Source organism: Cyrtonyx montezumae, unplaced genomic scaffold, assembly GCF_038088225.1.
Source record: "Cyrtonyx montezumae isolate F1298 unplaced genomic scaffold, pur_monq_1.0 scaffold_13, whole genome shotgun sequence".
Taxonomy (NCBI): Eukaryota; Metazoa; Chordata; class Aves; order Galliformes; family Odontophoridae; genus Cyrtonyx; species Cyrtonyx montezumae.
Genome location: NW_027071859.1, coordinates 22,359,741 through 22,383,630, shown reverse-complemented (window position 1 = coordinate 22,383,630; position 23,890 = coordinate 22,359,741). Strand labels below are relative to the sequence as shown.

At 37.7% G+C, this 23,890-nt stretch overlaps 1 protein-coding gene across 4 annotated transcripts in view; it reads right to left on the bottom strand.

Annotated features, from left to right (window-relative positions):
• TINAG (tubulointerstitial nephritis antigen) overlaps positions 1 to 23,593 on the bottom strand; it is a 48,674-nt gene extending 25,081 nt beyond the window's left edge. For 3 of the 4 annotated variants that reach the window (XM_065730818.1, XM_065730822.1, XM_065730821.1), the window contains exons 1-6: positions 19,541 to 19,990; positions 15,393 to 15,456; positions 14,318 to 14,407; positions 12,752 to 12,866; positions 6,237 to 6,360; positions 4,142 to 4,292 (exon numbers count right to left, since the gene is read on the bottom strand). In XM_065730818.1, coding sequence (XP_065586890.1) covers positions 4,142 to 4,292; positions 6,237 to 6,360; positions 12,752 to 12,866; positions 14,318 to 14,407; positions 15,393 to 15,456; positions 19,541 to 19,910 — 914 coding nt within the window. In that variant the 5' untranslated portion in view covers positions 19,911 to 19,990. Of the gene's footprint in view, positions 1 to 4,141; positions 4,293 to 6,236; positions 6,361 to 12,751; positions 12,867 to 14,317; positions 14,408 to 15,392; positions 15,457 to 19,540; positions 19,991 to 23,509 lie in introns of those variants that run through there. The other variant, XM_065730820.1, reaches the window with a different exon arrangement.
• Between the last annotated feature and the right edge of the window lie 297 nt (positions 23,594 to 23,890).

Below are 23,890 nucleotides of genomic sequence, written 5' to 3'. Positions count from 1 at the left end.
AGCCAAATTAATTCCTCACAAATTGTTACTTGTAATTGAGATGTTTAAAATTAAGAGTAATTAGAAATAAATAAATGTACATTCTTTAATTAATGGAGAAAGACAGAGAGAAAAGGAATAAGACAGCAGATGAGCTACTCGTACTGCAGTTTTCACTGTTAACTGCGTGCTCAGTTTTTATGAAAGTTCTCCTAATCAAGCTCTATGGAAATCTTCCATTGACTTCACTGAGATAGTTTAGACCATCACTCTGTTTTCCCGAAAATATATCAAAAACTGGAGATAAGCACACTTCAGAAATCAGAAAATGAGGAATTCTAAGATAGCATTGAACATCTGCTGTGAAAATTTACAGCCCCACATAGAAAATCAATGTGCTTTCTACCTATTGCAGGCTATGGAGATTATGAGAAAAAGAAAATTGATTGTGATATACAGGCTCACAAAATAAGTTACCTGTAAGTGTGAGGAAGCAAGCACTATTTCTCAGGACTCATTCAAAAGAATTTCAGACTTTTATACCCTGCATTTCCAATTTTTCATAGTGAAAATAAAGGACTGTAGGCTTTAGAAAGAAAAATGATTTAGTGATCCACATTAGTGACCCAAAATGATTATTTTTGTTTGGGTTTTTAGATAAATGTGATATCATTTGTCCTTGAGGCTAGAAGGACCCTTGCTCAGACATGTATAGCCATCCTTGAGTTCCTTCAGTATCTGTCCGCACTCTTTGGACTTTTCCTTATGGTGGTATCCTGAAGGACCTTTTCTTTTATTTGTGTCTAGAACTGCTGGAGGAGGACTTGAAATATTCTTTGGACTTGAGGAACACAAATGAGGATATAGAAATGTTGTTTATAAAAATGGGTACATAGATATATTTTCAAGTTTGGTACTTTGATGGTGAATCAATAATTGAGGATAAATACAGGTGGTGGGCAAACATCCATAAGAGTGCAGTGATGTGTTGAAGCAGGCTCCAGAGCAACAAGAAAGATGTGTGATGGACTGAGAAGATGGCTGCAGACTGTAGAGATTTCTCAGGTATATAGAGAACTTTCAAATGTTTGCTCTGCAAATGGGTTACTCAGGCAGCTGGTTGAAAAAACTCTGGTGAATACCTTGTGGTGTCAGGCAAATGAGCAACAAAGAACACTCTTTGAAATCTGAAGTATAGATACAACTGGGTAAATAAAGTGTTTCATACATACAGCATACCTTCTTTTCTTTATTGAAGGAAACTAACTGTTGTATACCTAAAGTGCCTCTGGAGAACATTTTGTGTCACTAACCACACTGCTTTAGGTTAAAAAAAAAAAGTCAGCTTCCTGGAATAAGAGGAAATTTATTATTACAGGGTCATGGTGGATATATCCATACTGAGCAAAAAGACAAGGAGAACAGAAACCCAGGAAACTACCCTATTTCTGCATTCTTCAGGCCATTCCTTTTAAAAAACAGCTATCTCCAACCGCTGTGGAGATAATACTGATTGAAATTAATCTTTTACCTTATTTAGACTGCTAAATCCCACACTCCTATCCTTAACACTCTTATCCTTATGAGGTGCTAAAGGACTTAATTTAGTAGTTGGGTAGAGATAGTGATAGGAGGATGGTTGGACTAGATGATCTTATAGGTCCTTTCCAACCTTATGAACTTATGAACTTATGAACTTATGAACCTTGTAGACAAACATCTCTATCTAGAGTTATATTTACTCTGTAAAGAGTATGAGCTACAGATTAGAAGGACCCTGTTCAGTTGCTTAAAATGTAAAGTCATAACTAATTTATTAATTAATGAAACCCTTGTCTTTACCTAAGTGAGGCGCTGAGGCCTTTACCAAGGTGAAGTCCTTTATTTTCCACTGTAATCACTTGCCTAGAGGGTCTTCCACTCAAAAAATGTCAAAACCAGTTCAGTGTTCAAGCCCTGGAATCCTCATCAGTTCAAAAATAGTTCACTGTTCTGGTACACTTGAGGACAAGCAGAATGATTGCTTTATACACTCAGTATCTGTGTGAATGACATTGCTTTGGTCTTCACCTGGATCCTCTGGCTACCATGACAACTATGACGTGTGATGCAGCACATCTGACATTCTCCTGATATGTTCAGGGATTGTTTGCTTGTTTATAAACTAAAATTAAAAGTTGACAGACAGCAGACCTGAGATCTCTCTGCCTACAGATATGAGGAACATGAAAGAAAGATTAAGAGATGAGAGTACATGAAAGCGAGGGGAAGTAGATTATTGTATGGATCAGGAAGCACAAAAATATGTTTTCCTATGTGAGAAACAGATGAGTTATAGAATGTAAGAAACATCTGAACAGTTATAGAGTATATAAAATCCAGTTATTGCAAATGCTCCTAGAAGCCATTTCCGGGTACATTAAGGTCAAGGACTTGATTGGGAACAGACAGCATGAATTCACCAGGGCAAATCACGAGTCTCCATGATGAGGTGGCTGGATGAAGTAATCTGGCTACAATAACATGACTAGCTCCACCAAGAATAAGAAAAACATAGTGTGTAATTTACCTTGACTTTGGCAACACTTCCAGCAACTTCTAGCTCAACTTGTGAGAGAGTGAGGCCGGGTGAGTTGGTTCCAAAGCCAAAAACTGTCTGAATTGGACTGTCCTGATACAGGTTCTACAGATAAAGTAACTAGTGGCTCTTTACTAGTGACATTCCCTACCTTAATACTGTGTCATTCCTTAAAAGCCTTGACAGTGGGACATAAAGCATGCTTAGCAAATCTACGGAGGATGGCAGACTGTTGGTGAGTGGTCAGTATGGGGGAGGGCAGAGCTGTCGTTCATAGGGACACTAAGAAGATGGAGAAAGGAGCTGACAGAAATTTCATGAAGTTTCATGATAAAATTTCATGTACAGTGGGCCCTCTCAACAAAAGTAGACACACAGTTCTGGTTTGTGTTAGCAAAAGGATTGCCAAGGCATTGTGAAAAGGGGTTATTCCCATCAAATTGTCACTTGTAGGCTTACATCTAGAATGTTGTGTTCAGTTATGGAATCCACAATAATGACAATGACAGGCTGGGCAAGTAAAGGGCCACGAAGATGCTTAAGACACTGAAGCATGTGATATACAAGGAGAAGCTGAGGAAGATTGATTTTTTCAGCCTGGAGAAGGCTAAACACTGTTCTAACTACTGTCTTCAACTATGTAATAAGAAATCACAGAGGAACAAGAGTCTTTGTGACGTACAGCTGAAAGGTACCAGTGACAAGTTTTGCCAAGGAAGATACTAATTAGATAAAATGAATGTAAGTAAGTTCTTTGCTATAAGAATGATTGAACAGAGGGACATTGTGAGAAAGGCTATGGAAACCTCATCCTTGGAGATTCTCAAAACATGACAGGGGACATGACCATGAGAAATCTTATCTAACTTCTAAATTATTCATACTTGGAGCAAGTGACCTCCAAACTGAAAAACAAAACAAAACAAAACAAAAGAAACTACCAACCTTTATTCCAAACTAAGCAATTTCTGTGATTCTATAGAATATTACTTGTCATTTCAACAAGCTTCTAAATATTCATGTAGGGCTTGTGGATTGTTAACATGATTACAGCTTGTTTCATTTGAAGACAATGTTTGAAAATTTCGAATGTTTACAATATTGTTTCATGTAACTGGTTGCTTTCTCAAGGTTGTTTAACATAATGAGCATTTATCCCAAACACAATACAAGTTTTGAGTGCATTTATGATATTTTCCTAGAAACAAACAAACAAAAGACTTTTCTTGTGTTTCTTGCAGTTAGAGTGGTTACCATAATGAAAAATTGAGATATAATGAGGCTTGGAGAAAGGGAGCCAGAAAGCTGAATGGTTTTCACAGCAAGAGCCCCTGTATGTCTCGTTCAAAAGAGGCTTCACCTACTTCTTTGGGAAAGCTTCCCAGTTCCTGGACGTCACTAAGGTGTTTTAGAAAAGGTGTGCATTAAAGTGTGATTGTCCTCATGAGGTGAATACAGGTAATCTGATCTAAGACAGAGTTAAATCATTCCATCACAAAAGATCAGAAATTACCATTATAACACATGTACCTTCATTGACTGGTTCAAGTTAAGATAAAATGAATGTATAAATAAAATATTTACCCATGTGTTTTCAAGTATCTCCAAGCACCATCGATATTGCCACCATTACACCCATGTTGATTCCTGGTATCACAAGAGATCAAGTTCTGAACAGAAAGGTTGTCTGTGATTTGACCATCAGAATGAATTGTTATTCTATCTGCTGCAACACCTGTTTTGAAAGAAATCGTGTTATCAAAACCAAATAATTACTCAGAGCTTCTAGGTGGTTGTTGTGAAAGAGTGACTGAAATATATCAGTACTTTCGGTCTGGGTAGATATTTTTACAAAAGAATTGGGATATTATATGTTAGAATTTTAAGAATTGTAAAAATGTGAAGCACCTTAGCGGTAATATTATAAATTAATTGATATACCAGTATATATCTAAATATAAAATGAGATCTTTACATAATTTCATATAATAATATTTGTATTTTTACTTGCATATTAATCACTAGTTAACTTCAGCTGAAGATATGAAGGCTGCTCTGAAAGTAATGCCTCCCATTTTATTATATCGATCCACAAAATTAGAGGCAGATATTGGTGACATGGCAGGAGAGGCTGAACCTTCCCACCAGTATTCAATTACATTTTGTTGCTGTGTTCCAGATGGCAGCAGAGGGGCACAATGTCATCAGACAATGGAAGTGTGTATGAAGCAATGGCGTGGCATTTAATTCCTCCGTGTGGAAAGAATTGCACCCACAGATGTTCAGTGACTTTTGCTGAATGTTTATGGAGACAAAACATTGGAAGTGAGCACAGTGAGATGGTGGGTGGTACATTTCAGCAGTGGCAACAGCAATATGAAAGGTAAGCCACGTTCTGGATGGCCACGCACAACAGTCACACCACAGAATGAAATGTCTTGATCAGGTCATCTGCACAAATTGGCGACTGGTGGTGACAATATTGAAATTGGATTTTGTACCTGAGGATTTGCTCTAGCTAGTTGTGTTACTGTGCTCTTTATGTGTTGTAGTTTCCAATGAGAATAAGTAGCAGACATTACTTTTGGAGCAAACTACAGAGAAATGCTCCCCGGCACTCTGCAGCTGAATTTCTGAAAACCTTTTCTTTCTTTTCTACATCTTTTCATTTATATGAGGATAAAAGAAAAATAAAATAGAAAGAAAATATAGATTGGAAGTACATAGTTATCTGAATGGAAAAATATTTGGAATTATTCATATTAAGGTGTAGTGTGGGATCCACATAAAATTCTCTTTCTGAGATAGTCTGAACATGATCAGATAGTCCTGATTCAAAATACTTAAATGTTTATTCATGGGTTAAAAACAGACAGATTAACTCAATTGTAAGTGAAAATAAGATACTTCTTCCTTATGTGGTGATTTAAAGTAGAAGCCTGCATCTATAAGGACCTGGTGTTCAGATCAGGTTGTAAAGTTTGACTGCAAATTTTTTGTCCCTATCTCTAGATATCTTAATATATAGTGAGATTTCTTTCTTTAGAAGACAAATGAACCAAACTGAACACTATAATTTCTTCAAAAAAGTGACACAAACACTCATGTCCCCTTTTCATAAAACAAGAGATTTTATCACGACGTTGAATTTCACTACTGATATTGATTTATTTACAGAATTGGAAAACAGTTTTCTTCCACAAACGCCTGAGAAAATTCAGGGTTTTCTTCTCACAAAATCATTGAAAAGTTTACGCTTGATTATCTGAATAGCAAGGGTTAGACAATGGGAAATGCACAGACATATAAGTGTATATATCCACATAATGTAATGTACTTGTTTTAAACATTCAAGTCAAGCATGCTTGCTGTGCAAGCAAACAATGCAGATTAATAAGAGTCACTTCACTTTTAATGATAAACTGCACTAGTCAATTCATTCCTATGTCCTGTCACAAAAGAAGTCTCCACATGATACAAAAACTTATGAAAAGCAAAGGAAAATCTCTACAGCTTAAATTGGGACATCTTAGAAAGAAAACTGTAGCAATTTAATTATTTTGCTAACAAAAACTGAGCAGAAAGTTGAAATTACTTCATTACTAATCATTACAGATTTTCATTACACATGTAATATACATAATATTTTTGAAAGGAGAAAAAAAAAAAAGAATATTACTTGCAGTTGAAAATGCCCAGGATGCTCCACAGTTTCGTTGGTCCAAAGGATCATGAATCCAATCAGGCCATGCATAGGTGGCTGCAAAAAACTCAGGAAATTTTTCTTCTGGAAGTGAACTTCCCTAAAAAGAAATGCAGAAGATGTGTGTCTGCTTCATTTCCTAACTTTGTCTTCAAAATCACCCTGCTTTTGTTCTAAACGTTCATAATATTTGAATTGAGGAAGCCTCAAATATTGGCAGCTGTGACTTACCAAGCATTCATGTGGTGGTTGCCTGCGTGCTGTGGTTGCCATGATAACTGGAGTCTTTCTGGCATTCCACCAGCTGTGCTGGAAAGCTGAGCTCCAAAGCTGCCAGCCTGAGTAACCTGTCCAGTTTTTATCTGATTTTTATCTCAAGCAACATTTCCCTATGAAACATGTCAGCTACGACCCAGCTGACATTTTTGGAAGGAAAAACATTCTGCTGCAAACCATAATGAAGTTAGGAACCTGTTACTTTATTCATCTTGACATGCTTTCCACTTGGTTGGAAATATGAAATTCTAGTTACCAGTGGGGAATCAGCAGAGGGTAAATTCATTGAATCACCTTTTTATAGAGAGATTTGCAATTTCCAGCACTTATTCTCATTCCAGAATGAAAAACACTGATTTTCTTTCTGCTTTGCAATATGGTGTTGAGTTGATATGAATTCATGGCCTGTTCAGTAAAACCGTATGAACGGTCATTTTTTGCATATTTATCCTTCTGTCTTAATTTATGCCCTTTAAGCATTGCACAAATACCCACATATGCAGGAGCCATCTGGTACAACTGCTAAAGATCTGCCCTATGTTTGACATGAAGAAACCACTAAACAATTAAAAACAATGGGATAACACAGGGTGCTTATGCTGCACAGGGGCCATACAATGACCTTGGCCATCCAGTCTAGAAATCTGTCTCAAACAATTGATCACAGCAGCTATTCCAGAGGAAAACACAATATACAAAATATGAGATCCTGCTCCCCCAAAAAACACTCCCTGATATTTCTTTGTTACTAGCAAACTCACAAATGGAAACAAAGACTTCTATCCTGTTAAAAATCCTTTATTTTATTTTGGTTTACTTATCCTTAGTCTTATGATTCTGAATGTCCTTGCTGTACTACTATTCTAAATTGCCTGTGTGGCTTACAAGATCAAGTACCTATCCCTTAGACAATTTTAATATCTGAGTCCAGTTCTTTCAGGCTTTTTTAGGACTACTTGGGAAATTGAACTTCACAACTTTGGCTGTGTCCAGATCATTTTCTGTCGTGCACTGGGAAACAGCAACATTTTCATTCAGCTTGTATATCACGATTTTCTTCCCACAGAAATTCAACAGTCGAGAAATGAGTGAGAGAAAAATAAGGTTGTGACTCATTTATCTGCTATGAAACTGGACTCAGCCCCAGAACATGGATTGATACAGTCTCTGCTTGCCCCAGACCCAGTAACTGAAGCATTTGAGATTCATAAGTTTATGTACAGCCTGTGAGTCCTAAATACCATTACTCACTTTTAAAGTATACTGCAAGAGCTTAAGTCACTTATCTTCTTCTGAATGTTACACCTTCACATATAACAAACCAGTAATATTAATCTTGCTAAGATATTAATCTTAATACTTTCATTAATTGCTATCAAAAGTCTGTTTTCTTCAAAATCTTGTTAGAAATATGGGACATATAGCCACAAATAATACGCATGAAAAGACTGTGAAGTTAAATATCTTGCTAAATCGTCACTATATTGCCCTTTTCATGTAGACATCAAAGTGAACAAAATCACAACTCTAAAGCTTCTAGTAACAGAAAACTGCAGTTCCAACCCCTCCAGAAGTGTCTGGTGATTTAAATGATGTGGATGGACAAAACTGTAACCCTTGAATCACTGCACTCTCTATTGCAAGATGGCTTCCTGAAGTCACAGGGAATTGTATTGACTTGAGGCAATGGCATGGAGCTTTATCAGAGGAAGTTGGGTTGGGCATCAGTAAAACGCCCTTCACTGAAGGGGAGACAGGCTCCCCTGGGCAGTAGGCATGGCCTCAAGCTGCTGGAGTTCAATGACTGTTTGACAACACACACAGACGAAGGGTTTGAATTCTGAGTGTTCCTGTATGGAGCTGGGATCTGGACTCAGTGACCTCTGTGGTAACTCAGGTTATTCTGTGACTCTACGATTAATGAGCAAACACAAGCACAAGGTTTATTTTGAAGATCTGGCAAAATCCCAGATGGATAATATTTCTTTTACTATCAAGAAGTAAATAAGCCAAATTTGGCAACTTTTGTTCAGCACACTTCCTTGAGCAACGACTATTTATGCTCTGAATGAGGTAAGTGAGAAAAAGAAAATTCTAAATAGATCTTTGTTTGGAGCCAATATGTTAATTTATATATCTCTTAAGCTATTGCCAATGTATTTAATAGCCTCAAATTGCAAATCCTAGAACAAATCCCTCATTAGCCTTCAGCCCTATCATTTAGGAATGAAGGACTGACCTGTAGCCAGAAACATTAGCTTTTTGTTCAAGTAACTGCTACCCTAATATTGAGAAGCGCTGTTGTTCCCTGACAAATGGTGAGCCCAGACAATTGTTTTTCAATGTATGCTCCACAGTCCACCATTACACAGCACAATGGATTCAGGAAAATGACTAGCAAACTCTTTTAAACTTTCACAGCTATTCTATACAGTGAATATGTGTGAAGGTTTAAAAGAGTCCGCCAGTCTGGCCAAAAGGGGAAGGTAGCGGGTTATAAAATACTCAGACTTCAGCTACAACTTCAGAAGAATTAGATGGCCCTGCAGAGAAAAGAAAGGTGGAGGTAACTGAATTTGCAAATTTGGGAATAGGGAAATAGTTCTGTGGCTTTTTTTTTCTTTTTTTTTTTTTTTGAGAGAGAGAGAGAGAGAAAGCAATCATTTTCCTTTATATATTTTTTTAAAATGGCAATATTCTTTTTAGAGTTGAAAAAAAAAAGAGGAGTTTCTAGGACATCATGAGTCTTTGTAAAGGCAATAACAGTGATTTTAAAAGCCCTGTAAGCAATTGCAAAAAGTTTGTGTTTTTCCTAAGATGAAATGTACCTCTATTACTCAGTAATATTATAAAAGCAGATTTCCAGTTGGGTACGTCAGTCAATGAAACAACAGAAAAACCTGTACTCCACAAACAAATACTGCTAAGAACTAAAAGTTTGCTCTGGATATGAAGTGTTTAACACAGAAGTCCTTTATAATCTAGAATATTTTTTTCTCCCCACACAATTGAGTGAAGAGTCTCTTCTATACAAAAGCCTGTTTCTCTCAAGCATCCTGAAGACACAGTGAAAAACAGCAACCCCTTGGTTACCAGGTACTGTCATTTATTTCCGAGACAGTAGACCAGTAGCACACTGAAGAAATTGATTTTATTTCAAATCAGAAAGTGCGGCATTTAATGAATGGATAACTACAGCTTTCCACTGGCAAATCGAGCAGCTTTTAATCAGATCAGTACTAACTAGAGCCAAAAACTCTCAAACACTAATTGTGACATTTTTATCAGCAAAGTATGTGGCTTTGAGCAAATGACTCTCAGTTTTCTCACCTGCAAAATGGGAAAGACAGTAATAATCCCAGAGAACACAAAAACAATTAATTAGCCCTATATTATGTACAGTAAGTAAGCAGTTCCTCAGCCTGCAGGTAAATTAGTACTCAACAAGGTCATTTGAAGGCCAAACCATTACGGTTTGAAGAGTCTCGTAAAAAAATGTTTTTAAAAAATCTTCACCTCTGAATTTCTCATCATTTATATCTTTTTACTCTCTTCTGAGCAGACACCTGGATACAAAAGCTTAATAGAAGCACTTTAATAAAACTTACTTGGTTTTTACTTCAGTCTTTTTAAAAAATGTATTAGTATACTTCACAAAATGCCAGTTTCAGAAAATTTTTCATGGAAGGGGAAGCAGAAGTAAGTTGAAAATCTATTAAGATTCTATTATATGAATCTTAAAAAGTGCCTTGGAGTTGATCCTATGACTGCTGTTGGTCTGACAACTGAAAGAATTTGTTTCTACCCCTGGTGAGCCTGATCCATGCTATGAACTTGCTAGATCATGCAGTAGCAGCAGATGTAGGGACAGCTATGGAGAGATGCTTTACTACATCTTCACTCAGTGAATGCTTAGATCCTGATAATTGTTGTTTCACATGGAATTATCTACTAATTAAATGAATAGAAGTATGTTTTATAGGTTCATAGGTACATTAGGTTGGAAAGGACCTACAAGATCATCTAGTCCAACCATCCTCCTATCACCATCCCTACCCATTGAACTACTAAATCAAATCCCTTAGCACCTCATCTAAACGCTTCTTGAACAGCGCTAGGGATGGTGCCTCAACCACCTCCCTAGGCAGGCCATTCCAGTGCCTGACCACTCTTTCAGAGAAAAAATGTTTCCTCAGGTCTAATCTAAATCTTCCCCGGCGCAACTTGTGGCCATTCCCTCTCGTCCTGTCGTTATTTATCAGGGAGAAGAGGCCCACCCCCTCCTCACCACAACCCCCCTTCAGGAAGTGGTAGAGTGCAATAAGGTCTCCTCTGAGCCTCCTCGTTTTAAAATGTGTCAGACATAAATTTTCCCAAGACAGAACAAGGACACTAAAGAGGTGATATTCCTCTAGGAAACTAAAGAATGGAGCATGATTAGGGAGACTTGAAGCTTCACAGAAAATTTTGGAGCAAAACATCAAAACAATACAAGACAGAGACCCTAGGGATAAATAAGGAAGTTTTGATGCTTCTGCAGAGAAATCATAGGTTGGAGATGGGCTTCTGTACAATTCAGACTGATTTTCTGTAAGTCCAGAGCTCTGCAGAAGTTGGAAAAGTCATACAGAGATTATTACTTTGTACTTTTAGTAGATAGATTTCTTAGACTCCTGTGCAAAGCATGTGCTTCCAGCAACTTCCAGGACTTCCTGAGGGTTAAATGGATAAATACATGGAGTTGGATTTCTGGAGAATACATTCGAGCTCCTGGAACTTTCTGAAAGGGCCAAACATAGTTGAGTGATGGCTCACAGATTTTATAAAAAGATAGCAGTTAGAGAACATGTGCCTGAGAAATGTGGCAGTGGAAAAAAGGCCTTAAGTAACGCATTGGTCAAAGAAGCTACAGAAAGCTTAATAACAAAGAATCAATGGACTGGATATAATGAAAGACTACTGAGTGACCAACTAATTCAAACTGAATAGAAGAGAGAAATTATGGTAAAAATTTTATTTTACCCTTCCCTTTCTTGTTTCCCTAGATGTTATTTGTCTAACGTGGGAAGAGGTAGAAGTCAGAGTAAATGTCAGTCTCTGAGCTGGTGCAATATACCTACTTTTTGTTCCTGCCTTATCATCCTTACACTGTATTTCTCAAGAATAAAAGTGAATAACAGTAAAAACACAAATTATCTTGAATCTCAATGTTGCACAACAGTAATTTGCACCAATTCTCCCACAGTAAATATTGCACTAAAATCTGTTATGTTATTTTCTCTCTTTTTTTTTTTTTTTTTTTGACTGAACATTTTCAAATGACATCAATCCTTCTCTGGCTGAGAAGAGTAGTCTAGCAGAGCACATGAGGCATATTGCGAAGCCCAATTTCTGTTGGATTCTGGCTCTGGCAATACTATTTGGTATGATTTTGAGCATGCTTGTCTTTTGCTTCAAGCAAAAAGTGTTAGGATCATCAAAATTATTGCAGAAGCACATGATCCTTCCCATCTCTCCCATATTCCTTGTCAACTATCAGCTAAGTACTGCTTTCCCTGCAACACCTCCCATGTGGAAACCATGCTACTTTATATATACAAAGCAATCATGAACAGTTGACTTCAAAAAGATATTCCAATGTCATCAATTGCCCAATCTATGTGAAAACCAAAAGCCAAAATGTGTTACAGTTACTGCATTTTGCAAATCTATCTTACTCCTGCAAGGAGTTACAGCTTCAAACTAAAAGAAGGGAAATTTAGATTCATTATTAGGAGGAAATTATTTTCACAGATTGTGGTGAGGCACTGGGATAGGTTGTCCAGAGAAGCTGTGGACTCCCCAACCCTAGAGGTGTTCAAGGCCAGGTTAGATGTGGTTTTGAACAATTTAGTGGTCTAGTGAAAAGTCTCCCTGCACATGGCAGGTGGGGGTTGGAACTAGATGATCTTTAAGGTACATTCTAACCCAAACTATTCTAACACTGGGAAGTGAATATTGGTGCAAAACCCCATGGATGTTTTTACACCTCCTCGTTTGGTATCAATGGATGTGGTCACACTTTCTTTGGACAGGAAAACTATTCTAGGAGTTCCACATGCAACATGAAGGCACTTAGTGCTTGATACCTGAATCACAACTTTATAATTGTCCACGTTTTTTTCCACAAAATTAATTCATTAACAAGAAATAAATCAATTGCACACAATACTTACTGGAATTGCTTTAATGTTCAGCAAGAAATGAGATGGAGGTAACGTGCCCAAGCGCTTTTTGAAACCTTCTTCCAGTGTCATGCCCCAGAACTGAGTATAGTTGTCAGCTTTCCATCTTCCTCACAGACAGAAAACAAGCAAACAAAGCAAGGTTAGAAATACTGCCCATAATATCTTGCTCCTTCTCTGAGAATGCCACTAAAAATAACATCTAGAAATAAATGTTTTGAATTACGTTTCAAGACGCTCTATTAGGTATGAATGAGGCTATTCCTATGTGGGTAAATGTAGCCTGGAAAACACGATATGAAAACTGGTGATTTGAGGTCAGGATTGTATCAGCCTTCAGCATATGAGAGTGCAATGCTTCAGAGAAATACTAAAAAATAAGGTGCTCGATCAAAGCAATTAAAGTTGTCTAGAAGTTGTGCTCACATACTTCCAAGTGGCAACAGCTTACATAGTGGTTTACATTGCCTTCAAACACTGAAGCACCAGCAGTAGTTGTGAGACACCACTGAAGCAACAGAAAGCCCAGCTGTTCCATCTGTTTTGCAACAAATATTCAGAGAAAGATCTGTCTTTAATTGCTCCCTTCCTGCTCTACCTGAGGAAGGTAGGCTAAACTCAGAACCTAGCATTAACCCCCCCAAAACATATACACAACAGAAAAGAATTTATACACATTTGGAGCAAACTAGAATTATATTACTGGTGAAAGCCTGAGTCAGAGGAGAGAGTGCTCTCTTTACTCATTTATTTCTTGCTTGCTTGTGTATGTGGAAGACAGAGGTAGGATTCACACTGTCTAAAAGAAAAGCCTCAGTACTCGGCCTGCTTGTAGTCAGTGGAGAATGTAAACACCTGCATAAGCTGTGTCTCCCAGGTGGTCTTAACTACCCTGTGGCGGCTGCTGTCTGTCCTAACTCCTTAATTTGAAGCACTCCAATGAAATACAACATGTTTCAGCATAGAGTCACAGTTTGAAACCTGAGTACGTCCATAGACTTCAGTGGTGAATTTACCACCTCAGCTGCTAGGCAAGCAATTCCCAAGGCATTGCTCTGCAGTGCAGGGAGTAAGAACTAGTAGCAAGAAAACCATTGAGACTCACAAAGTTCTGATATCTTGATTCCTTTGGCCCATTCTCCCTTCTTCCAATACTACCTAAAGTTCTGGTATGTAGAATGAGCATCCTGAAAGTGGGTAAGAAATTATATATATATATATATATATATATTGCTCCTAACTGATTTGGAGAATATTTTAGATAGGTATTTCCAATATTGACTCTTACCAGGACCTTTCAGTATCTTTTTACTCAGTATCTTTCTTTTTTAAAACCTATAATTTGCTAGAGTTTTAGAAGTTTCAAAGATGTATATTTACTATCACATAGGCAGGGTGTAATTGGGGAAGGAAGGGGCAGAGAGAGCCACGTAGCTTGTAACTTGCATTTACATGCTATGAGCTTTTGAATGGATTACAATACTAGCATTTTTACTATTAAAAAGCTTTACCATTAGAATACTATAATACTTTTACTTAAAATAGAAGTATTCTCACCCATAATCTCCAGAATTGATGTGTTGAATCAAGTCTGGGCGAACAAGGCATACTTCATTTGAACACTTCCAGTTACTTTGGACGCATTTGCTGAAAGGGCAAGAATATAATTGAGCAGAAAATAAATCGTTCTTTTACAGCAGAATGAAGAATGGCGAAGGGGAAAAGCCTAAACTACAAATGTCACGGTAATTATGAAAACAAAATCATACATAATGCCACTTCACTACCTAATGAATCCTAATTGGGATGAGGTGGGAAGGTTACAGCTTGTGGAAAATCTCATCTTTGAAAAAATTTGCTTTGATTTCTATGAGGCCAAGCCAATTTCAAAAAATGATGTACTGAAAATCAGGTGTTTTGCAGAAGTTTCACTTTGGAGAACCAGAAAGGAGCTCCATGGCTGTAGATTCCTTTCTTCAAGTATCTTGAGACAAGTTCAGGGCAGATGGAGCACCAACCTCATTTGGATGCCACTGAAGCATATTGGGCTGCCCTGACTTCAGAGCTGTAGGGCCAACAGGGAAGTGACTCAGGCAACCAACTGCCAGGGATAGCAACAGAGCATCCCTACTGCTTCATGCCTGTGTCTCAGGACAGGGAATGGGTTGTTCAAACAGTTCATCTATTTTCTACGTTAAGTTAAATTAAGTTAAATTATCCCCTTATAAAATAGAGATCACCACTTTTGCCAAAGTAACAGAGGAAAATACTATAAAAATATTTCCCCAAATTTTAATGATATTGGTTTTCTCTGTATTCAGGTAAGTTTACAGACCAACAATGAAACCATTTCCACTCATAGCCAGTAGACTGACCAGGAACAGATGTTAGGCCAGTGAGGAGGAGACATTATTACTCACGTTTTGACATCTGGATTAGAAAGTCCATCCTCCCTCACCAATCTTTTATGCTGGCTGTAGAGTAATTCTAAAAATTCTTAACGATGTACTACTCTTCCAACCATTGTGATTTGATTACATTTAAATATGAATTTAGGGATGTTCACCAAATTAATTGCTGTTTCATGACATATGCTAAATTAATTTCAATTTTGTGTTCTCTGAAACATTACCAGGAATTGCAGTTGTCTTTAATTATTCTTCCTTCTCCATAATATCGGCCATCTTTATAACAACCTGGCAACATAACATATAGATGTGTGAAAAAAAAATTTTTCTTCAAGTCAGTTAAGTCAAAACTCTTGCTACTATTGAATTAACCAGCTGTATGCGATATGAATACATTACATAAGTGAAAGACAGTATCAACAATTTCCACTTTCTTCTGAGTAATGACAGTAGGTGCATGATTTTTTTTCCCCAGGTACATTATTCACAATAAATAAAATCAGCTAAAGGTTCAGAAGAAATGCTGAAAAATTATTCTATACATCTAATAAAACAATCCCTCAAATAAAATTCTTTTATAGCAATAAGTAAAAACAATACATTTCTAATAAATAACATCTTCTAATACATAATTAAATAGATTTCAGTCTTTCCAGTTACTGATTTTTTAAAAATACCTGTTTCAAAATTATTGTAATATGTTTTTCCTTTGACAGAGTTTAATTTGTCTCTGTGGAATAGAAAGTTATGTTTCAAGGCAACTGTTTCATCTGTTCTCCAAAATAAAGCATAATACCCCAACTGAGTGATGAATTTCTGAAACAAATGTATTACTTCTATTTCTTTCTTTCACTGAGAAAAGACATTGCATGTGTTAAAAGACCTTTCACCTAAATATATTATTCATTTCACCTCAGTGTGAAAATTAAATGAAAGATCCAGAATGCCTGTAGGATTGTACCTATGACAAATACAGTACAATTACAATCTGGGGCTCTCCTTTACAGCCTTTTTTTATGCTTCCTCCACAGATAGCAGTAAGCCTTCAGGTAAAAATGAAGGCACTTCCTCCACTGAAGGGATTACATACAACGAATTCCCAAGTTCTTCTTTCTCCTCCATTTTCATGTTTAGTCATATTTAATACAAATGAAGTACTAGCTGTACTTAATAAAAATAAAGTACTGGTTTGTACTAGTGTTGTATCATTTTCTTGACATGAGCGTGAGGAACACCATCTCCCATCTTGAAAGATGAACAAGAGCACGGATACACAAATTCACGCCTCAGTGACCTAGATCTCCTTCATTGGCAGGAGAGAAATATTCACTTCTAAGCCATAATTAATTTTAAACCAAAATGCAGAAGTGGACTAGAGCTGATGAATTAATTATAAATGCCTATTTTGCCCTGTTAGTCATGCAGCAGACTGTGTAATCTAGCACAGATGTAGGTGAGATATGTATCACCCAAGTTCTCTGAGGCCTGAAGTGTCTGCTCTAATTCAATTTCTGCTAGCAACAGAGACATTTCTCAGAGAATACCCAAGGCAAATTACTCAGGTGTCACAGTTTGTCATAGAGTGCCCCAATACCAGGATGAGACAGTTAATAGAAGGAAATATGAAGCAAGATATTTCATACAGAGCCAGGGGAAGTAAGTATTAAAGCATTGTCTCAGACACAGGAGGAAACCCCACTGGAGCTCTGCTGGCAGCCCTCACCACCCACATCCAAGAAAAAATGCTAACCTGAACAAGTACAAAAGAAGCTTCCTACTAATGTATGCTTAGGGAATTGAAGATTAAGAACATAGTTTCCTTAGTCTAGCAAAATCAGGACTTGAAAGGCCATGAGTACTTTCTGCCCGTAGATGTGTCTAAAGCATCAGTGTCAAAGAGTAGAGATATCAAAGCTGAAAGGCACCGCATAAGAAAAACTGCAGATTGTGTGGCCGTGAGGGTATTAGATTGGAATATTAATATATGGGGAGATATAGTTAGAAATTATTGGGAAATTAATTCATTTTAAGGTGCAGCCTGATGACTTGTGTGAAGATCGTGCTTGGAAAGAAGTGGACTTGATAAATCAGGACTTGCTTCTTGGTTCAGTCTTCAAATTCCTACAATTCTTACCTAATCTGCCCCAACAACAATGTAGTCTGTTTTGTAACTGAAATGTCTCCACATGTACACATGTAGGCCACAGTCTGACTGTGCAGTGTGAAATCACATACTACACGTGTGTCTCTTTTGTAACATCACGACTGTGAGATCTATTGTGTTGGCTCTAATAATTGTGTGCTGGCTTTTAGTACCAACAGAGTAAGTGAAACAGCAGGATCAAATAAATAGTAAGTTTATTCTGTAAACAAAACTCTAACAGTTCTCCCAATAACATCACCACATTCAAAACTTCTGCCCATTCTCCCATATGAAGCAGGAATGCATGCACAGCTTCTTCTGAAATGATACAGGAAGGCCATTGCAGCACACTAAATGCTGGGTTCATAAAGACCAAGTCAAAGCAGTTTCACACAGTTATATTTGGAGCAGCCCCCAGCCTGGTGCACACAGATGCATAGGGCACACACAATACCTTCCTGTGCTGTGTGCTGCAGCATAAATATAAATTGGGATACACAAATACAACACTGTGCCATTTTACCGATATTCCTTCTAACCCATGCAAAACACCTAAGTTTATTGGTTTGTTTAGAACAGCATGTGTCGGAAAGCACTGAGAGCAAAACAAGCAACAAGAAGATCAAAACCTTCCAGGTGTATGCAGGCTGGTTGTGCTTTAACAATTCTTAGCCAAAGGCAGCAGCACAGTCTCAGTTAGTGAAAGTTAGCCAATACACTTACAGTATTTCTAAAAGTGCTTCATTGTTTGTTTTATCTTCTGACATTCAGTCCTTTTTTCACCATTTTTTCTTTCTAATTTCATTCTCTGTTCCCTATTTCTTAGATATTTCTGTTCTAGAAAGTTCATTCTGAGTTATACTTTTTTCTGCTGTATTTTTCCTGCTTTGGTGCTCTCCTACTATCTTTTCAGTTGTTTGTATAGCAAGTATCCAATAAACAGATTTTAAAAAGCTGAAGTTTTTTCAGCAACAAAGAAACAAAGCAGGACTAGTAAAACAACAGCCTGTTTTGAGGCAAGATGTAAATTAAATGTAATAGCTCACCTATAGAACAAATGAAGGTGCTCAAATAGTTAAAATATCATTGTTATATATGGCAAGCATGTATAACCCAGGAGTTACATAGTAGTGAACAGAGAAACAAAAGTTGGATTGAAAAAGGTAGTAAAAATATTTCACCACACCAATTCCCTTATCTAAACTTCCTGTTACGTTTTAATCTTTCCACACCTGTCCACGGACCCACCTGGCAAACTACTGCAGCTTCTATAGTGTCTCCCTTCCATGAGTAGTCTGCAAAACTAGACCCTAAGGCTCTCAGCTCTGGAGCAGAAACAGTGCTCAGGGCTTAAGCAGAGCTCATGAGAGCAACCCCAGCCTGTTGGAAATTATACACAGTACTGCAGTCTAAATAAATTCAAAAGAAATATCTTTATTTACACAAATTGAACAATATTCTCTGAGAAGATTAGAAACACTTTGGAAAATCATGTTTATTTGCAGTCTTCAGTACTTTTGACGTTGTCACTTATCAGATATTGGCTGCATGTTTGGTTTAAGAGCACAGCCTCCCAAAGAGCCTATGGTCTAACTGCAGGACTGTGAACACCAGAGATGCCCCAAAGAAATAGTTTATTTTTAAATGTCATGGTGTTATCATTTCAATTTTATTCTGTTGAAAGTTTGGTACAATCTCTACATTTTCAGCCAGATTTATCCTAGTAAGTTGCACAGGCTTAAAATTCACAATTCTAAACATTTAGCACCAGTTAATTTCTAGAACCTTCTGCAGGAACCAAGTAAGGACCAGATGCTTGTGGATCCATTCTGCAATCTTTAGTTCCAAGACCAATAGTATGAGATTAGAATACCCCTGGGGGAACTTCCACTACAAGCTGAGTAATAAAAAACTAAAAAAGAATAATATGCTTGTCAGAAATCCTCAGTCTATTCACATCCCTTCATCTAGACCTGTGCTGAGCTGCCATAAGAGTAGAGGTTCTGTCCAACAGTTATGATCTATCCAACTCTAAAAATATATCCTAGACACAAAGAAATAACAGCGAACATAATTATTACTCCAATTCCATATTCATTGTGTTTGACCACTATATCTGTAGGCAAATTTTTAAGATGCATGCACTCTGAAGATTAATTGGCAGTTTTACTTTCAAGCATATTCTTTTCATGATGCACTAACGCCATCTGAGCGTTTCTCCATACCCACCTGATGCTGGAGGTGGCCAAGGCTCATCGGACCTGGTGGGCTCAATGACGTTTTCACAGGCATCCCAGTAGTCAGCACAACAGTCTATGGGGCCAGGGGGACCCGAGGCACAGAACTGGTCACAGTAACATATAGCTGCTCTGGAGGCAATATTAAAGCTGCAGTCATCATTCCTTCCTGTGCAGCAGCCTCGTATCCTGCAGAACTTGCCCTGATATAGACTCCTTTTCAGCCTGTTCCACTTGGCGGAACCACTGTCTTCAAGAGAATAAAGTTCCTTGGTCAAATTTCTTCTAGCGTCAAGCCTCTTTGCCATCCAAACTTCACTTGTAATGCAATATAAGAGCAAGATCTGACTTTTGAGCCACATTCTTCTGCCTCTATCCACCTTTTCAGGGCTCTCTGTGCTTCAGTAACAGTCCATTTACTGTAGATATAATACCTCCAGTTACTGATCAGAAACAAATCTGAACAGAAAGCTGCAGACTATAATTTTTTTTAAAAGGACTCCATATGCGTTAATCATTACTCAGACCTGTTATAAACAGCTTTGTTTGCCCAGGCTAAAAAAAAAAAAAATAGAGACTGGAAATAGAGCTATAGTCACATATCCATGATTATTAAATGTTGGATGTGTTCTTTTGCAAGTGAAAAGATTTCTGGTAAAAATTTATTATGCAGAATATGCATAGTCCAATGGTTTAGTTACATACTTTAAATATCTAAAATCAAATGAATGCAGGGAATGAACACATGGTATCAAAGGAAGGCTTTTTTCATTCTGGGTTCATTAACTTCCAAGTGACTGGAAACTAACAAACTTACATTGCATTTCACCTGCATTTTCGCATCTGATAAGCAGGGCTATAGATCATTGACTTTCACTGCAGTAAACATACTTTGCATGCCCTATTTCAATCTCATTTCCATTGATCTAGCATTCCTTTACAAGCTTAATTTTACAATGGTTAAATTTTAAAAGTCAGGTGATATTCAGTATGAACTATCATCCAAATCTATTCTTTTAATATTCACATTTATTGAGTCAAAATGAATGGGGTAATGTCAATAAACATAGTAATAAATACCTACTGATGAGTGCTCATTTTTATTTAAAGAGGAAATTGCTGGAATAATAAAACCACAAAGAAAAGCTGAGCAGATCTGAAAAGATGTGTAACAACCTCTACTACTGATCCATGAGCTCCAGGATTTTGGACCACAGACCTGAAGAAATCTGCATGGTAATATTGCCAGAACTTAAAATATTCAGGAAGAAGAAGAAAAAAAAAGTGCAGCAGAGTATTAGCAGAGTATTTTGAAGCTGCTAGTGGCAATAACATGTAAGACTAAATTGCAGAAAAATAACAGTTTGAAATATGAACAGCTACAAGACAATTTTAGTCTTCCAAGCTATAAAAGCAGAGGTAAAAAATAGTCATTCTTCTTTCTCTATTTGGTAGTAAATGAGAAGATCTTGAAGAAGTCAAAGGCAGAGAGTGAAGGAAATCTTTCCCTCTGTAATTTCAACAGGACCATTCGGTGTTGCAGAAGGTTACAGAATCTAAGGGCAGTGACTTTTGAGAGCACAGCTGGCAACACAGCTGTCCGAATGCTTTGCTGGGAATGGCAGAGACCTTCAGCAGGAGTATGAGTGTGTTTGTATGTATGGGCTTGTAATCCAAAACTCAGTTTTTTAGTACAATTTCTTGTTAGCACTGTTTTTATTGGGCTTATCTCTCACATTGTCACTGCCACAGATAAAGAACTGTAGTTGTGGGAAAATTACATCAGACCACCTGATTTTTATTTTGATTTTTGCAGGTAATTTTCTGTATGGAAGCTGATAGAAAAAGTGAGGCCAGCAGCATGCAGCAACTGTACATCACATGAATCGTAACCTTCAGAACTGTTGTGTGCTTTTTGATTTAGTTTTGCTTAGAAGGCAAAAATTAGGGCAATGTTAAGTCTGTTGCTGAGTGCAATAATGCATCACAAAGAAAAAGAATTCAACCAAACATGTTCAGGGAAGCTCAGATGAATCACTTACTAGAAATGATAAACCCTTTCCTTAAGTGTATGTTTATGTGTCTCCTTTCTTCTATACGGTTCTTTTGATTTGCTCTGCCACTAGCAAAATGAAAATCTTTGCTATTACAGATCTTTGGAAATAACTTTACAAATGTATGTCCATACTGGTTCAGGAGAGGAAAGAAAGAAAGCTACCATATGTCCATTCCTTGGAGTATCTTCAAACCTTTTGAAAAAAAAAATCTATTTTGCTGTGGTTCAGCAAGTGTTTCAGTTTCAATAGTTTCCTTTGTAAGCAAAAGTAGCTGTCTGAAAATAGTAGGAGATCACATGCTGACTTATCTGTAACTATTTAGGAACAGTTAAATATAATCCCTATTCTCTATTGAAGATTAACTTATTCCGAGCACACCAGCTCTGCCAAGCTTTTTAATTAGGGTCATAGCCATAAGTCTTGTCCTTACAGTTCAGTACAAAAATACCAGACTTGTATCTCTTTCAGCACTCCCTGCTGTCTAGCCTTGAGTTGAAAAAAATAACACCACATACTTGTCAGGAACCCAGAAGTTATTAATGTCACTGAACACTCGGCAAAGCACCAAAAGGAAAGGCAGTTTAAAACATCCGGGAATCTTTCCCACAGCTTTTCTTTTCAAATTTGCTCTATTCTGTTTGAATGAGCCCACTGCACACCCTAAAATCCCATTCCTAATTAGTCAGAGCAGTGGTGAAAGCACTGTCCATGCAGGCTCTGGGTACTGAGGGTCAATCCCAACACAGATCACTGAGCACACCCTATCAGAGAAATGTGCTGCTTTTCCTTTGCCTTACTCTCAGCCAGCTTAGGAAGAAACCAGGACACTAATCCTCAACTATTTCATTTGTCAGTAACACAACTCATTGTATCATAAAGACCATGTAATTGCTTATCATGAGTTTGAACTGTGGAGAGATATAGGCTGTTGCTTTCTTTGAACTCAGCGGAAACTTAGTTGGTGACTCCTTGCATGAAATACAGCATTGATTTATACCAGCTGCTATAGATTACGCTTACTACTTTTTAGCATTAATGGCAGCAATGAGGAAAAATTTTCTAAACCAATCCATGTCAACAAAGGTATTATTCCACAGTTTTCTCTCTCCCATGTGCAGATAGGATTCCAAACAGTGTGTGCCTACATATGTTAAAACAGAGAAAAGCTGCAGTAAAATGTTTTTCTCACTAAGCTGCCTATTTAGCAACTGCTTGGCACCTCACTGTTATGGGTTGTTATCTCAGTATCAAGTAGCATCACTTTTAATTAAAACCTTTCAGGGCTGACTATCTCAGTTCTCATAGTGATAATCCAGGTTACATACAACTCAAAATAGAGGTGACTGAGATGACAAATTGCATCAGTAGAGTCCTCCCACAGGGCACTTTGTGCAAGCTCTGGGATCAGTGTGTCCACTTTCTCTGATACTTAATTCAACAGGTTTAAGTTGAAGTCAGAGCTAGAGGAAGAGAAACTGACCCCCATTGCCTATGCCGAAGAAAACTGGTTCTTCACACACACACACACCAAGTGTTCAAACAGAGACAAGAGCCACAGGCAAAAGATTACTCTGGAGGTAATAAGTGGTTGCTACAGCCTGATAGCCTTGTCGCTCATCACACCTGTCATGTCCTGCCCATGAAGGGAGGGAGAGGTGACCGGATTCGCAAATCTCCCTGGTTAGATTAAGGTGAAAATATACTCAAGGTCTTAACAAAAGAGGAAAAAAGAACAGCTTTATAAGAGGTTTCTATAAAATATCTATATGCATCAGCCCCCCCACAGTTATATCTGCCTAAGCTGTGGAGTTCTGTAGGAAGTTCAAGTAAGACTTGCATTACTTAACAACTTTAAGAGAGGAGAGGGAAAAGAGAGAAGAGATAAAAAGGGGGATAGAGATTACCAGTCCCGGATCCAGTGCACCAAGCCTGCCAACAGGGAGCTCCATAAGTTGTAGAATGAAGACAGGAAGCAGCAGCTGTGAGAAGCTGGGGCAAGCAGCAGAGGAGAAAAAGAGCTGGGCTGGCCTCTCCTGTCCCCTATTTATAGTATCAAAGAAAAAAAGTGAACGGACGTTACCCTCTAGCTCCTATTTATAATTATTGGCTCCAGTTCCAAGATTTGTTGAAATACCAGACACAGGCCAAACCACAGGTGACACCAGGCCCCCTCCCATGACCTGGACATTTCTTGAGCATTGTTTTGGACTCTTAGGGCATTGTCCAGCCTTGTCCCTTACACCACCACAGCAATTCATTATGCATACTTCCCACCTCAGCTGCAC